Source organism: Melanaphis sacchari, unplaced genomic scaffold (genome assembly GCF_002803265.2).
Source record: "Melanaphis sacchari strain LSU unplaced genomic scaffold, SCAv2.0 Contig64_pilon_pilon, whole genome shotgun sequence".
NCBI classification, from domain to species: Eukaryota; Metazoa; Arthropoda; class Insecta; order Hemiptera; family Aphididae; genus Melanaphis; species Melanaphis sacchari.
The window spans coordinates 1,930,680-1,950,154 of record NW_020271462.1 but is presented as its reverse complement, the minus strand read 5'-3'; the positions used below and the strand labels follow the sequence as shown (position 1 = coordinate 1,950,154).

Below are 19,475 nucleotides of genomic sequence, written 5' to 3'. Positions count from 1 at the left end.
TATATATATTCTAATATTCTTGTGCTTGAAAAAGATAATTTTAAGAATAGAAGAATGATTTAAGTTTCAATGATTAATATTTTTTGATTTAAACTAATTAACATATATTTTTTAAGAAGAATATCGTATTTTTCATTTAATATACCTACTTTTCAATATTTATTTAATTTTTTTTTTTTAAATAAAAATAAAAATGGATCTAAAAATTTTGATTTTCAGAGAAACCAAAACAAAAAATACAAAGGTTTTAGTCTCTGTTTTAAATACGTCATTAAGTTATTGAGCTCAACGTTAGCTCTATCATTGTCTTAATTTGTTTTCATATTGTTATAACTTGTAGTTTGAAAATCATAAAGATTTTTGAAAAGTTATATTAAAACTGGGAGAAATATGTATCTGTAAAATGAGATTTTGGACTATTGGGATAGGTATTAAAAAAGTGAGAATGTTTTAAAAGTCTTAAAAAACTAATAAACCTACTTTTCAACAAACTGAGATTTCTTAGAACTGGAATTCTGAAAAGTAGATATGAACGGGACCGAATAATATACGCGGAGAGAGTTTATCATTTTAACAATAACAACTAATATAGTAAAATATTGTCTTTTAATTTTGTATAATATGGGTACAAAATAATCGTTAAAACCGGCAGACCGGCTGCAGTTTCACCGATAACCCAACGGCTGAACAGACAACAGATAACCTACTGTTTCGTATACCGAGCATTGATACTAATTCTATTCAATTTTATACTGAGATTACTAAAGGTTATGGGGATATGGTTTGATCAGAATTTTTCACCGATTCACATTTCCAAACTACTAGGGCACCATGCGAAAATGTACATGTTAAAGTCATAATATATTATTCAATTTTACTAAAAAATATGAAACCTATCTAAAAGAAAATTAAATATACTAATTGATAAATATATTATCAATTTTTTACTTATATGTATAGTATAATAATTCATATCTCCATTAAAGGTATATAAGAGAAATATATGAGAGAGAAGAAAATAATAACCAGTTTGATTTTGGGATAGTGCTTTTGATGTTGTGTTATAATTCTAGTTATAACTCTAACAAAAACATCTAAGGTACCTATTAATTAATAATTTTGATTTTGCGGCAACAACTAATAATGGATGACGGAAGAAATATAACATGAATAACATTGTACAGGTTAAAAAATAAAAAAATAAAATAAAATAATTAAAAATAGTTAAAAATTAACATTATTTACCTCAATTATGAAATTAAATTTTCATGTTATCAATTAAGAACTTTGTAAATAGTTTAGTATAGCATTAATTCAACGGATTATAACATTGCCGCAGCAACGCGTGGCCGAGTCAGGTAGTTATATGATATATATTTAAAACCCTTCACACAGGACTAAAAATATATGTTGTAAATGGAGTATTATTATTTCTAATTTAAAAATAATGATTAATTATCGCATTCAAAAACGATTATGAGCTCAACTCAGTTTTTGACAATTTTTTCAGAACGTAACCAACCGTTAAACATAAAAAAAGTATAAATCAAGATTTTAAAGATACATTGGATAGTATGTTTTATATTTATCTTAAAAAAATGTTTACTGCAATTAATATAAATAAATTACAAAGAAAACTTAAAATATATATAATTTTTTTTTTCCTAAATAATGCTTCAAAGTAACCAAAACTTGATTATTTCAAACACCAGTTCTTTTTTAAAGAATAGAGGCGTTCTCAAAAAATCGTTTAGAGACATTCAAATTATGTTTAAAGGACAAATAAATTGCGAATAAAACTTAAAATTATTTAAAAAATACCATCAATGCAAACAATAATACATTTATTGCTATGCTTAGAAACTAAAATTGTCAAGTATATTGAATATTATATATATATATTACATTCTAAAACTGATTTTGAAATACACTATACACATTACACATATAAATGGAAAACACTACTATAATAAACTATTTATATTTATATAAACAACTTTTGTGTTGATACCAACGTTATAATCGCTTAAAATATACAGAGAAACCAGGAAATTCGTCTGTCAAATCAAATTTGAAACCCTTTGTAGCTACCGTATAGCAGGTTTTGGTGCGTAAATGATTACGTAGACAGTCTCAAAGGTGTTTCTAAACGTTCGAAACTCTGTTAAATATATATATACATATTTTTTTTTCAAGTTATAAATGTTTTACACCGTCATTTCTATAGATTCGCATTTCGCACGTTCGCGCGTTACAGGGAAATAAAATAAATGTACTCCCACCTAAAACACGAGCACAGATAATATTTAGATAAAAAACTCGTTCTTCGTGATTGAACGCGCGCGTCAATATTGCGACACACATGACTATCACACTGGATGATTTCCCAAGCATGTTCACTCACGTTTTTCCTTTGATAAATAATTTATTCAAGTACTGATTTTAAGAATTTATAAGTTTACATCTAATATTAAACTTATCTTATATTCTTGTATGCTTATTTATAAGGATTAATATTCTCGGTATATACATTTTAATGACTCAAAACTCAGAAACTACCTATTAAAATTTGGATTAATAGATACGTGGAAATGTTCAAAAAAATTGTTTGCTTGACAAATTAACAGTTTAAAAAAAAAAAAAAAAGAAAGATTAATTCGTTTGAATAAATGTAACGTATTCGGTCACATGTCCGCTGTTTAAATGGTATATACAAATCTAAACATTTGTAAATTATGTTTTTCTGAAAACGTTTAGTTGAAAGTTTCGAAAATCTGAATTCAAATTAAATTTATATTAAGCGAAACAAATGGATTGGAGAGGGGGAGCATCGTGCTTCGCGATTTTTCATCTTATTGTACTTAGATAATATCTATAGAATAAACTAAACGAACGAAAATGTTATAGCTATTGCCGCGATTCCGAAAATCGTCTGCGAAACGATTCATGCACTGGAATTGCAAGACGAAACACCATCGTGGAAAATAATGGACAACAAAGGCCGTGTTACCGTTGTGTTGCACTGGGACCAACGTAATCAAACCTACCGCAGTTCTGGTAACAGCGGTGGTATGGACACGTCGCCGTCCAAGAAGACAATGGCGCACCAGCAAAACGGTGTCGGAAGTGTGCTGATGGAGAACAACAAGGGCCCGCCGAAGAGGGAACCTAACCAAGTGTTCCAGCAACAACAACAGTCCGCGCCGTCCATTTATCGTCACGGTTCCACGCCTCAGATCACGGTCATCCACCACGACGCCATACCGCCGACAATGCACGATGGTTCGAGTAAATATAATACTATAGAATATATTGCCATTGAATTTATGATTATTTCTTTGAGCTATTTGAAATAATGCAATAATAATAATTATTTAAGGGCAGTGTATGTGCTATTATTACGTACCTCTACATATCATTACCATAATAATAATAATTATTATTATTATATTATCCGTAAATACCTATATATATATATACGTTTAAATGGCGTTTATGACGCGGCTGAACTATAACGTTTCGTTCTAATAATATCTTTAAGCCATGTGCCTAGTTTTTCATTACCTATAGTTATTATAAATTACAAAACTTGCCGTTGTTTAATAATATCTTGGAATTAATTTGTTTAGGAACATGAAGAATTCTAGAAATCCAAAATAATTTCCTCGGAATTTTCACTGTTGTACGCATATTTGACATTTTCTTTCCTTTATAATTACTTTTTATCATTTTACAAAAATATTAACATCTCTTTTGATTAAAAAGTTATTCTTTGATCATGAAAGCCGAAGTTATTATCATTTCTAACGAAGTTTTATAACATCTTTTATAAACAACAGTATAAGAATACATAATTAAGCAATAGATAATTTTACTAATTTTATTACTTTAAAATAAAATGACTGGTGTATTATAGTTTAAACAAATCTGTTTAGTTAAATATCATTAATTAATCTGCCGATCTTTATGAGAATTGATTTTTTGTCTATGTTATCTAAAAACAAAGACTCACATTTGTTAATATTTTTTATAAATTAATTTTATTTTTAGCTGTTTCTTAAAAAAAGATATTAAATACTTTGACCTTCTTAATAAAATTCATAGCTAATTTTGTTAATTTAATACAATTTTATTTTAAGAGTAGGTACAAACTAATTATTTATTTATTTAAAGATTTTTTTTTTTTTTTTGAACAATAATAGGTAAATTCAATAAAAATAAATATTAATTGTAGAATTTATAATAGTGTAGAGTCGTGAGTCCATTTAAACCAATTATACTCAAGTGCAGATTAAATTAAAACAATAGAGTTTAACAAGTTGTTGGTAATAATATTTAAACCATACTTAAATAATCAATAAATTGTTAAATCAGAATATTTTCCATAAACAATAATAACTTTAGTTCTGAGCAGTGATTGTATAAAATGTATAAATTTCAAAATCACGTGTGTGTTTTTATTATTTTTATTTTATTTTTATGTCTGTTGTCACTATTCAAAACAGTAAAATGCTTTAATCTTCAACAAAAGTATATTTTTCGGCAATAAAGTGGATCTAACTACTTTAAGAAATCAAAAGTAATATAAATCAAGTACATATCTTGATAATTTAAAAAAAAATAACTAGTAAAACAGAAATTTGTATGAAAAAGAAAATTATTTTGCATACATTATTTTATTATTATTTGTTGTAAATCATAAAAAAAATAAACATAGATACTTGAAATGTTCAATATATGTTTAAAGTTATTGATTATTTAAACATGAATTAATATCTAAAATATTTTGGCTCTATTGAGCTATTTTCAAACGTTTAAAAATTTTGATTTTATTTTAGTTATTTTCTTTAACTATTGATTGAAAAATGTATATTTACTTAGAATTTAATGATAATACTTGAAAATTTTATGCAAGGGTTCTTAAAATATTATTTTTATGGAAGGAAAAACAAAATTGTTTATGTTAAGCTAAAAAATTTTTAATAAGATTCTAATGGTGATGACATTTAATTTCTCACTCGTAAAATTTCGATTTCTCAACCAAATTTTTAATATTTTATTGTAATTTCAAAAATATTTGATGTAGAATCTTTGAATACTTCAATATTAATCAAATAATTATTTTTCATGAGAATTAAAATTTTAAAATATTTAGGCACTTTTTCTTTTGATAATTAATATTGGCTACAAAGTATTAAAATATAACACAAAATTCCTTAGATATTTATTTTATAAAAACTTAAAAATATGATAAATATACATGGAACATTTTTTTTTTTTTTTACATTGTTATTTAAAATTCAAATTTTGTTAAAATTGGAATAATTAAATAAAAAATAAATATTTAAGTTATTTTTCTCTAGTTAAAAGAATATTATTCGTTAGAACTCAAAAATATTTACCATTGCCTGTATTATTTTGTACAACACAGGTTGTATTTTTTTAAATGTCTATATTAATTTTAAGTAAAGCAATTCATAGTTAGAACTTATTTAAACTGTTCTATGAACTATGGTCCATTAGTACTGACTTTAAGTTGATAATAACTAGTGATATTATATGAAATATTATTTCAATATTTAGGTAGATACTAGATACCTATTATTTAATATATTTAATGCAAAAATTAGTTAAACCTATCGTATTTCTACTAAAATTATAAAGTTCTAGTAGCAATATGAATTAACTTTAAAATATTCTTTCAAAAATAGAAGATGGGCTGAATCGAAAACTCAAACTCGTTTTTTGAATTTATGCAATAAATTATTTATTATTAAATTCAAATTTAAAACATCCATTACAATAATCTATACCCAATGAAGGGGTACACTCGAGACATACTAGTTCTATAGTAGATTTCATGTATTTTTTATTTATTTTTTTTTTATTGGTTTTAAAATTATAAAATTTTTCCTTCTACTACTAAAGCCATTAACATAACATATATATATAAATTATATCTAATAAAAGAATAAACGAAAAAAAAAATACAATTTTAAATTAAATATTTAAATATTTATGTACATGGCAATTGTTAGCTATATTAAATTTAGTTTTTGATTGTTTTATAGAATTATGTTGCGTGAATTTAATTTTATACATTACCTATATCTTTAATATTTTAACATTCTTGTTTGAAAATAAATTGCTGTTGATGTTCATCTCAAAAAACTATACGCTTCTTATTTATGCGAGAAAGGTTTTATATAAAAAAAAAAAAAAACATAAGACATGAAAGGTAAAGATTAATCTATGTACTACGCGTCAAACACTACAAAGCGTATTTGGATTATTTTTCAGATTGTAACTTAATAGCAGGTTGTAGTACGTAAGTATAACTAATTAAAAACCTAAATATGAGTATGACAGATAAAAAAGTTATTAATTTAAAAATGAACACCATCGATTGTTGAACCAAAAACTATTGACTATAAAACTCGCATAAAAGCTTTTAAAATTTAAATATATAATAAAACATGATTTTATAAGTAGAAAAATTATACATTTTATATAATATATGCATAATATAAAAAATAATTAATAAAGGGTATAACCATTTACCCCAATCATGATCTATTGGGTACTTACTCGTGCCAATTTATTTTACGCATAATTACTTTGATAAATATACCACTAAATCAAAATTATAATTAAAATTTTAAATTCAAATACGTTGGTAGTATACTTTCAGGTAGTGATGGGCACTATCAAATAGTATTAAATTTGATAATTTGGAAAAACTATCGAATATCTATTCAAATATTTTTTACATAACCAATTAGTAGTTTCTTATTTAAAACTATCGAATAGTTCAGTGGACTATTCAAATCGCACTATTGAATAGTTTAATTTTTTCGAACTATTCGAATATTTCAATTTTTAAAAAGATCGCAGGCGCATATATGGAGATGCCAGGTGGTGCTTAGCACTCCCCGCTAATTTTAAACTAAAAATATTGTTTAAAGTGTAATTTTGCGTTTATAAAAATAAGTTTATTGAGTTTGCATTGATAATTCGCTAATTCTACGGACGTACATATTTAATATATATATGCAGTATTGGGTATTTGTGTTTGCAATGTTAGTATGTTTCCTATTTAGTATTTATAACGCATTTGGATTTTGGAAAATTCATAAGCTATCGGCTTGTCAATATTTAATTTATAAAATTTTTTTATAATTCGGTTTTAATTATTAAATATTAAATAGATATATCCCACAACATAATTTGGTCAAAAATTAAATACATCGATTATTGAGTATGATAACAATTAAAAAATTAGCAACTTATAACCTATTTATTAATAGTTAGTTTTAATAATTTTTAAATTAAAAAAATTAACTATTCGAATAGTTATGAATGAATAGTGAACTACTATCGAATAGTTCAATAGTGACTATTTGATAGTGCCCATCACTATTTTCAGGTTTAGATATAAAACCCCCAAGTCCTAAGATCAATAGAAAAATTCAAATTTACAAAAATAAATGCATATCTACGTGAAATATTTAGTAAGAATTCTACAATTATTACAATTAACAAAATGTACTAAATCGATATAATTGTAAAACCTTGTTGTTTTATCAATTACAAAGAAAAATAAAGCCTTACTAGTAATTTTTTTAAGGATCTTTCACTTTTTAAAATAAAAATAATAAATCTATTTTCTATTTAGTAAATGTGTATATAGATGAATCTAATCAATGCCTTTTTCTAAAATGTAAAAAAATGTATTGAATAAAGAAAAAATTATAAATAAAAAAAAAATTAAATTCATATTTGAAAATTGACGTAGTTACTATGTTGTTTCGAATGGGTTATTAAATATGTGTATCAATGTAATTGATGTACTAAATATGAATTCAAAGATAAATCATTATATAGGTAGCTCACTCGGCGTCAACTTCTCATGATGCCTTATAATTTATTTATATTACTATACAGTTAATTCAACTAAATTTTACCGAAATATCGCATTTATTATATAAAAATAATTTAAATACAATATAATAATATTTTAATTTACTTTAAAGTCAATATTTACTATCAAATAGATTCGTGATAAAAATAATTTCAAGTTATTCTAAATATTTTAAAATGCACTGTGTGTAGAAAACAATTATTTACGTAATGGTAAAGTGTTAATGATAAATATTTTTAAGATTATAACAAAATAACTAATTGTAAAAAAATCATTAGCTATGGATTATTGTTATGTAATATCAAATTTTGACTATTACTTTAGCTAAGAATATCATGATAAAAATAAAATTGTACACAATAAATACTTCAATATTTTTCAATGCTAAAAACTTATGAAAAATATTATATTTAATGTCAATCATTTCAACTTACAAACAAAAACAATGAAAACGTAAAACCAACTCAAAGTTCTATAATCAACATAAAGTGAATATTTCAAGTCTATGGTTACTCATTTTTTAAGTAAAATAAAAATAAAATCAATTTTGTCAAAAACTAGATTTTTATAAATATTTATGTTTTTTTTTATATTTTTTCCTCAATTATTAAGAATATTACTAAGAATTTTTTACTTTTTACACACCAAAATACCAATTACATATTATTTTCTGCTCAAAACAATTTATACATTTTTTTAGCTCCAATACATAATGACGTAGGTAGATATATAATATATATATATATTATCTTTATTTTTAATACGTTATTATTTAACCAATATTAATTTAAAATAATAAAGAAGTAAAATCTCATTAATTTAAGAGTTGTTACCATCAATAAAATAATTATTATTTTACCTTACAAAATATCAGTGAAATATCCTAAAATAGCTCTCAGAGTTTAAAGTGTATTGAAAGTTGAAAGTTAAAAGAAACTCTTCTTTATTGAAATTTAATGTATGGTTTTGTAGTATAATATTATACTAGTGACAGGTAGCACAACATATTGTGTTTAAATATGTAAAACCAATTATTTTAAACGATTAAATTTAAAATTTAATTATTTTATCAAAATTATAAAATTAATAAGAAAACTACAAACATTTTTAATTTTTAATTCACCAATAGTAGTTTTGTTATACTGAGGTGTTGAAAAAAAAAATATTTTTGTATTAAAGATACTGTATTACTTTATAATTTTTAATTACAACTCTAATCAACATAACACCACAATTTAAGTAGTTTTATAATTGTTGGGCTTTCTGAATTTCACATTATATTCACTATTCAGAACTACCCATTTTATTCACGTTTAAACTATTTTTTTTTTTTAGATGCTAACGACTATTTCTTAATTAGTGTTGATCCATTTGTGATTTTGATTTTTCAAACAATTATGGCAGTCGAATCGTAGATGTTGATTCATTATTTAATAAATTACCAAAACTTTTCAAAATTTAATAAACTACCTAATTTATAGTTCTAAATAAAATGATTAGATTACTTTTGCTTATTAGAAGTGTCCAGTAGTTATTTTTTACTATATCTAATACTGAAATTATAAATCCAATGAACTATATTAATAATCATTAATCATTATTTATATTTACAAAAATTATTAGAATGTAATAATTGTAAAGATACTAAAATATTATATCCATGTTGTGATATTTGTGGTTCACACAAACAAATTTTTTGTGGTGGTAAAATAGAATAGATTATTTTTATTTTACCTAGTTAATTTATAAACCAAATTAAGAGGATTACGTTAAATTTTATTTATAACCCATATTTAGTTTAGAATCAGTACTCAAATAGTAAGTTTTATTTGCATGATACTTGCGTAAGCACGGTGATTGTAATACAGTTCCTTTTGAACTTAGAAAAGTTTCTGTGAATAATATACTTTTTATTTTTCTAAAATAGAAGTAATAGTGTAGAAATTATTATTTTCAAAGGAAAACCTTTAACACGAGAATTTTATAAAATTATTATTTTCTTGTAATCCAGAAAATAAAAATCTTGACACTAAATATTTAAACTTTAATTGTAATAAGTAGAAGTAGTAAAGAACTATTTTATAATATGAAAATACATAAATATATGTATACAAAATTCTACAGATATTTCATGGATAAGCCTAATATTTCTGCAATCAATTATTATTTTGAATTCATTATTTTTCCCGTAATATAAAATGAAAATGAACATTTGATAATTTAATTTTCAAGTTAACTTTTTTATAATCTAGTTTTTAAAAATAATTCTCTAAAATGATTCAATCTAAATAAATAGTTTTAAAATTAGTTCTGCAAGCTGTCACAATATGATCAGTCGAAAAAACATGAAAAATTATTATTCATAAATCTATGCTCCGAGTAATTTTATATTACTAACCAGCAATCAGAAAACATTAGATAGTATAATCAAAATGTATTTTTAAATATTTTTTCAGTCATAAGTTCACGTCTTTAGAATAATATTACATAACATTCCAAAATCTATCATGATCGTAGAGACCATAGACCATAATAATATACTAAGTGCTCAAGGGAATCGTTGGGAATGGAGGTGTTTTACAAAATTATTTTCAACATTCATTATTTTTATAATCCCTGAAAAATATTTTAACAAGATATTCAAATTCAATTTGATAAATTTTACAGCTTAAAATTATTATAAAAATGTATTATAAAATTATTATTATATTTAAATATATTTATATAAATGAATATAAGTATATTTAATACTTAAAATTAATTTTAATATGACTGTTGTTATAAAAATAATTTATTATATTTAAATCATTCATAATTATTTTTTGAGTATCGATATCACCATCATAAGTCAAACCCAAGTTTAGTCGTTTCAATAATAATTAGGGAAGAGGTAGTTACCAAATACTTTCTTTTAAGTCAAAGAGGGATATTCTTCAATTCCATTGTGAACACCACAGGTTAGAGGTACATATTATATATTATACACAAACAATTTTCAATTTTCATTGTTTTAAAAAAATATTAACGATTTTGGAAATTTTTTTTTTACACAGTTTTATGTCATTTAAAAATAATATTTTTCAAAAATAGAAAAACAAATTATTCTGAAACATTCTTAAAATATTTTTTTTCACCATTTTTATTGTTATCGATTTTTAATTTTATTTGTTTTTATGACTCCATGCATATTTAATTTCTTATTCGAAAGGAATATTAGTTGAAGTACTTCGATACAAAAATGTTGGACAAGTATAGTTTACGAGTTATAACTTAAAAGCATTTAAAATATAGACAAGCCGAGTGGAACGGTATACAGAGGTATCCCTTAAAATGTCGGTCCACGCTAGTCGAAATTTTAAATATTCATACGTTATAATAAGCTAAGCGTAATAAGTATACAAACTAATTGACCAAAATTCTTTTTTTTATCTAATCTATTGAAGTAGGTAGGTACTCTCCCAATAACGTAGTGCTTCGGAGTATTAAATCTAAAACGTCTATTTTATAACGATAAAATATGGTAAAAAAATATCGTTGTTTTCCCTTAACCACCGCCGTTTTATAATGACTTCATATCGAAGGAAAAAAAAACAAATGATTATTGTTATAATCATAAACGGTAGTGCGTCTTCTGAAACAACGAGTGTCGTACGCAAAACATATTATTAATATTATTATTATTATTATTATCGACGACATATTATTTTGTCACGTGACGGAGTAAAAAAAATAACTTAGCCCGTCGTTTTGTCGCGTGTCCGACAGGTCAACACTATCAGCAGCTGCACCAGCCGCCGGGGCGCAGGCTGTCCAAGCAGGGCAGCAGTTCCATGGACGCGGCGGCCATACACGTGCACACGTCCGAGTGCGCGCAGTTCATACCGCCGCCGCCGTCGCACAACTCGGCTTCCGGCGGTGGCGGCGGCGGCGGCGGTGGTGTCTGCTCGCCGCGGTCGAGCAGCCCGTCTCGCGGATCCCTGGCCGCCGACAGGATGATGCCGCCGCAGTTGCACAGCCTGCCGCCGATACAGCAGCCGTCGGCCACCGCCGACCACCACGGGTTCGAGTGCGACTTCCACTGTTGCGCGCTGCACGAGGAGGGCCGCCGGATCGCGGTGCACAAGTCGGTGGCCACGTCGCCGATACAGGAGTGCCACCACGCGCCGCCGCCGCCGCTACTGCAACAACCGCCGTCCGTTTCAGGCGGCCAGCCCGTCTCGTCCTCGCTGTCGGACGGCACGCGCCGCGCATCGCCCAAGGGCCACGTCCGGTTCCTGGACACCGCCGGGTCGCCGCCGCTGCCCCCGCCGCCGCTGCTGCCACCGTCGCCTCCAACGTCGCCCGCGCGCCGGCAACAAACGCTCCAGACGCCGCAGCAGCAGCAACAGCAGCAGCCGCCGTTGCCGCCGCCCCAACTGCAACATCGCTCCGACAGCTCCGACTCCGAGACCGAGACCACCGTCATCGAGGACGATTCGATGACCAGCGAGAAGTTCCTGTTGCTCATCGACCAGCTGGTCAACAAGCAGGACAGGCACCTGACCGTCAAGGACATCGGCATCATACTCGAGCGGCTCAACTCGAAAATCGTGGACGTCGAGCGGTTGGACCGCGACTACGAGGCCACCGACTGCTACAACTGGACCATCAAGGCGACCATCAGGGGCGATGTGCTCCAGGAGTACGGCATCATATACAACGGCAACTACTACGGCATATCCGAACATCCGGGATACCGGCAGAACGACGAGGAGCTGCCCAACGAGGACGACGAGGAAGTGCTGGACGACGACGACGACGGTGGTGGCGTGTCCGCGGCTGCGGCAGCCGGCAGTGGATCCGGTAGAGAAGACCGCCAGCGCAGGCGTCGCGCCGACGAGGAGGTTAACATTTAAATACTTTACTATATAATCACACGTTGTTACACGCACACGACATGCGCACACACGCGCACACACACAGACACGCAGACGAATACAGATACACACACAGACACACAGATACACACACAGACACACACACACACACACACACACACACACACACACACACACACACATACACACACACAGACGCATAGGTACTCGACAACCAAAACAAACTGTAAAGGGTGCAGAAATTAAAATACATTTTCAATGTAGGAATGTGAATTAATTTAACTGCCATCAATAAAATGAAATTGCTTTGGAATGGTAAAAAGGTATACTAACAGATAGTAAATTTTTATTTTGCCACTTCGCACCTTGTTTATTGGTGGTGGCATGGGCAAGGGTATCGTTTCTCACCTTTGAATAATAACCAGGGCCATTTCACTCCCACACACCTCATAAATGTCGTTTATGCACACACAAAATACACACATATAGTTTGCCTATAGTATGTGTGTGCTTATGCACACACAAATACACACATACAGTTTGCCTAGTATGTGTGCGTGATACATTCTCGGTTATATGTTTGACCTCCACGGTTAGTGTTTTGAAAACCACGAGAAAAATATTGTGACAAAAATTATTATTTGTTTTTTAATAGTTCCAATCGACGTTTGAATATTATTAATATTTATTATATTGTTATTATTACTATTATTATTATTATTATTATTATTATTATTATTATTGTTATTAATCGTAATACTCCTGTTGCCGAACCTGCCATAAATAGGTACTACGGTAATCGTTATGCTACGTGATGATGATAATAATATTATGTGTGTCTATAATGTTATGGTGTATAATATTATTTTATGATATTGTGCCTGTTGAGCGTCAAACAACATTTTCGTGTTACTTGTCGCATTCGATTCACCACCGCACCATACCTCAGACACGCAATGTCGCGGTTTCGTTTCATGTGTTTCCAATAACGTGTTGTTTTTTTTTTTTTTTTTTTTCATTACTAACCGCCGTCGTGACTGCCAACATACATATTATTATACGTGTATACATAAAAATAATACACACACACACACACATATATATATATTATATAATACACACATTTACCAAGCCATAAAAATTTTATTTGTTAGAAAAAAAAGTAAGAATAAAAACGTTTGACTAAACGTCTAACCCGAGGTACTATTTTCGATACCGACATATTATAGGCTGTCAGTGTCGTTTTTATAAAGACAGTTCAGCTTAGGGTTTTTCATTTGTTTAGATGAAACATTATATAGAAATGTTCCCTTATTGCGTACTCCGCATTTTATATAAAATTATCTTCTCCGACAATTACGAACGAACAAAACGTCGTTTATGCATATACCATTATTATATTATTATTATTATTATTGTTTATATTATTATTATGATGATAAGTATTTTTTTTATTATTAGAATGTATTATTTTTATGATAATTATTATTATTACTATTAAGGATGATTATTATTATTATTATTATTATTATTAATATTAAATACAATATATTACAATATATTATTGTTATTACTGCGATCTATACAGAAGCCTTATTTTTGAAAACAGAAGTACTGTTTGTTATTTTGTATCCTTTCAAAAAAAAAAGGCTACGCAGTTTTCCAAATTTCACGTAACACGTGATTTTTATTAAATGTAATAATAATAATTATTACTTTCATAGGTCATACTCATGAGTCATAATGTTTTACTCAGCTAGGTTATAAGGTAAGTAACGTAAGTGTTCACCTAAAGCTGCATTTGTTTTAAGAACAATTTTTAAGATTTCCTTTTTTTTTTCTTTTATGTTAGCAGAATATAAAAGTAGACAAACAAAAATTGTTATAGAATTTATAAAATAAAAACAGAAATACTGTTTAATGTAATTGTTGAATTTTATGTAATTTAAACTGAATTATCTTGTGAACTTACTGTTTCATTTGTTCAACTCATTATTTTTTTATTCGACATTTATTATCTCAGGTACATTAGAATGTTTTTAAAAAGAATCTGTATGTAATTCAGTAGTTGTGTACACTCTTATATTAATGCTATTTATTTACATTTTTTCAGCATATTTGCGTTACAGTCTTTATATTTTCTATGACTAATTCACATAATGCTTAAAATTCTCCCTTTAAAATTTTATTATATTTCTTGGAAATATTAGAGTAGAAAAATGTTATTTATAAATTTACAGACAAACGTCAGTCAAATGACTCAAATGATATAATACATAGCTTTATAAAATAAATGGGTATAATATCATGTTATTGTTTTATAAAAATCAATTGTATTCGGTATTTAATAACTTATTTGATTATTTTAGGTTTCATTATTTTGTCACATTATACTCATTTAAATTCTCATTCGTTTATGATAATTCGTCCCAAGCGCACAATAGATTTTAAAGTTTAAACAATATTAAAGACTTTAAGTAAAACCTAATTTGTTATCACAGTTTGTTTTACTATCGGTGTTTCTTATAATTCAAATATTTTTCTATAGTCATACAAAAAAAAAAAATAAATAAATAAATAACAACAGTAAAAAATATTAGATAATTTATTATACTTATTTAATATATTGTAGAGAAACAATTTTAACATACAATTCTTCCGCTCAAATCACAATTTAAATTTAAATAGTGTATAATAATGTAATCTAATAGTTATTCCATATAGTTTAATAATGGAATTTTAAATGGAACAACTTATTGAGATCCATGCTTAATAAAAATATGTTATTTCAGTGAAAAATAGCACGTTATTTTAGACAGACTTACCAGTGTCTTCCTGAATAGATAATTTGACAATTTGACATTTATTTTGTGGGCAATTATCCATACGACTTGGTGGACAGTATAAATTTACACGAAGAAGCACTCTACTATAGCGTACATCTATGACTTTGAACAACGTTCATTATAAATTATATAATGACATTGCGTTATGGATTATGCATTATTTTCTGCAAAATAAACAAGAAGACCTAAATAATGCCATGGCTCAAACGAAACTATTTTTCATTCCAAGTAATATTACCATAATCAAGATAGTTCTCATTTGACTTGTATAATATATTATATCTAATTTATAAGACTAGATACTACAATAATATTTATATATACCTACATATAATCTATTATAGCTAAGATATAAGTCGAGAAAACATGGTTATAATCAAGCAGTTAATTATTGTTTTTTTAGATTCCACCTAACCCAAGTAGACACTTATCTTATTAAAACATTAAAACTTTACTATATTATGTTGAGCAAAACTGGATACATAACCATTAACATATATATAAAATATTATTGTCAAATCGAAGATATTTTATTCATAAATCTAATAGGTATATAATGTCGTTTTAAAAACTTGTAGATTATATCACATTTATAACAAATTATTATTAGTTCGAATTAATTTTTATTTTTTTTTTTTTTTTTATTAACATCTATAAATCTTTATTTTAAAAGTTACTAAGTTACCGTCTTCTAATACTACAGTAATTTTTTATTCAATATCGATGAACAGGGGCGGACTGGGCCGACGGGCGGGTGGACAATCGCCCTCTGGGCTGTTAGGATTTTTGGCCTTACGATAATAGATTACGATAATAATTGTATATTTTAGTTGACAATTGAGGACACGAAATTTTTTTTTTTAATTTTATATTTGTATAATGCAAATAGACCAAATGACGATGATTGAATAATTGGGCATGAGGAAAAGTCACTTATTCTATCTGTCTAGGCTATTAATATTTAGAAATGTATGCTGGGATAATGCTATTTGTATTATACTATAACACCTGAGCGGCTGGGCCTTAATCTACGATCGCCCGGGCCGATTTTTTACGTCAGTCCACCCCTGTCGATGAATATAAATTATAAAACTTATAATATATAAATATATATAAAATTATTGTTACAATAATTCAACTTAATTTTTATGAATTCATAAGCATTATACTTTCTTTAGAAATTATACTACATTATAATTATTTATGTACTAATAAAAGCTAACTAATCATTTTTACTAATAATAATATACATTGGTTTTAAATAACGGCAGTATTTAATTACAATAAGTAGCCTATTGTTTTATAATTATAATTTGGGATCAAATAGTCATTTGAATTACTTTCTCTTCTTTCATACCTGCACTCAAGTATAAAAATTCCATTACCACCTTTACAATATTAAAAGTTAATTAACTGTGAATGTCTATCCTCAATCTTATAAATCCAGTGATTTTATTTCCATTTAATTTTAAACTTTTAATCTTATTTTTTATTTTAATCATTAAATTTTATCTTGAAGACTTTAATACTTATTTTCTTATCCTTTAATAGTATAATTTGTCACGAGCGTATTATACAACTTATTTTTAAACACATTTCATCGAGATCCTGTCATGATGTTAAATTTAATTAGTAGGTAGTAGGTATCTAGATAGATCTTAATTCTGACGCTACGTCGTTTTGAAAAAATTGAGTCATTAATTTGAAGCTTAGTCAGCTTCAGTAATATTCTAAATACATAACATATACAATACAACATAACAGCACTATCAGCGTGAAGGCCATAAGCTTATTATATACCAAATACCAACTAACAAAAACAAAAAATGGATTTTTATGTAAATGTATGAAAAATATATCAACAGTAATCTATTATAATAATATACTCTTAAACATAAAGATAGTAAACGGATAAACACGAAAAACATTATATTCAAAACATATTTTAATACGCCTATTGACGAATAACCTACAGTAGGTATTTAAATTGTATCGATATTAAAAAATAAAAATGCATAGAATATAATATTCTTGGTTTGAGCAGAGATATCTAGATTCTTAGGAAATTTTCAAGCAAGAAGTTTGTAATTACTTATGCGTGATCAAATTTGAAAAATAATATCTTTTTGAACTAAAACAACTATTATTGAAAAAGGTCTTAATTTATTTTAAACTTGTAATCATCGCAGTTACCAATAAATTAATTTATTGCATTAGAATTATAATTTTTTTAATTACCTAATTACAGTGAATATAAATAAAAATATAAAATGGGTTAGATTTTGCTAATGTTGTACACTTAATGTTAAATATTATTATATATTATAAAATTTCATTCAAAAAATATTGTAACGTTAAATTAAATTATTTTAGTCTAAGATTCTAAGGACTAAGGTAATAATTGTTTAGTAAACTAAATTTTATTTTACAATATTATTAAGTTATTTAAATATGATTGTAAATAGTTATAGCAGTGATTATATATACATAATATGTACTATACATAGTGCTGTGACCAAGATTGTTTTATTAGAAAGGGCTTTATATTCAATGGTCAAAAAAAAAATGTTTATTCAGTTCATTATTTGAAAAAGTTAATGATCCTCTGTCATTCGGGGGAGAAGAAAGGACTTAAGTTTGTTTTAACCTTCTCTTTGGCTGCGGTACTATGTATAATATTAAGTGATAGGCATAAACGAAATGTTCAATGTATGTATTTATAATTAACCAGCTCATAGATTCACTATACATTATACTTATGAACAATAGGTACATGTATACAGTGATTTGGTTGGTTCATCGATAATATGCACAATGCGCTACACTGCCTATATTTATTTGTTGTTTTATACGACAGAACTTTGTTGTTGTATTTCGTTTAATTATTTTATATACAGCAGTATACATATATAACAATATTATATAAATATTATATAACATTATATAAAATGCACATGTATAATGTATATATTATGTTATCTATATAGAAATATGATTTTATTATTATATATTACATTAATTTTATTATAATATTAAATTAAAAAAAAAAAAAAATCAGTTATATGACAGACTATTATACATTAAAAAGTGTACATTTAATACTTATAAATTATAATATATTATCATATTATAGTTTGATGTAATAAAAAATACCACTCTAATACTTTAATACTTTCCTGTGCGAAGAACAAATGTGCGGATATAATATGTTTTAGATTTTATTGTTGATAAAACATAAGAACAAAAATTTTTGCTTGATAAATAAAATACGTAATTAAAGCTCACATTTCCAACAACTAAGAATTTATTTTCATCGTGTACAGCCGCACTATCATAAAGGGGTTTTCATTTTTATTGTACTATATATCCATAATATATAGGTACGACATAACTCAACACAAGTAGATACAACATAAAACACAAATTCTTAGACAAAATGCGTATATGTAAAAACATGTCTGTCAAGTGTTAAACACGATTAATATTTTCGGTATTATAAATATCAGTTTAAATAACTCGTCAGAAAAGCAGACGCACAATGGATCATCGCCCATCGACGACGCTAACTGGCCCAACTATACAATCCCTTTCTCTAGGTAGTCTTATTATCATACATCATGTCTAATTTATAATTCTAACTTACAAATTTTTTGATAACGACATCGAATTTGATCTATCTTTATATGTTAACATATTCTTTTAAAATAGTAAAAACATTACTATATAGTATATACTATATGCTACTGTACATTACTTACTTTCTACACCTGATTTTTCGTAACTTTTAAAGTTACTTAATTACTTATGTAACACATATCATATAAAAATACA

The 19,475-nt window shown here is 27.0% G+C and overlaps 1 protein-coding gene across 3 annotated transcripts in view; it reads left to right on the top strand.

Moving 5' to 3' along the window:
• The window catches only part of LOC112600467, a 78,665-nt gene extending 65,783 nt beyond the window's left edge, over positions 1 to 12,882 (top strand). Inside the window, exons 5-6 of one of the 3 annotated variants that reach the window (XM_025347701.1) lie at positions 2,908 to 3,282; positions 11,687 to 12,882. In XM_025347701.1, coding sequence (XP_025203486.1) covers positions 2,908 to 3,282; positions 11,687 to 12,816 — 1,505 coding nt within the window. In that variant the 3' untranslated portion in view covers positions 12,817 to 12,882. Of the gene's footprint in view, positions 1 to 2,907; positions 3,289 to 11,659 lie in introns of all 3 variants that reach the window. The other 2 variants (XM_025347699.1, XM_025347698.1) reach the window with 2 other exon arrangements.
• Positions 12,883 to 19,475: the final 6,593 nt, after the last annotated feature.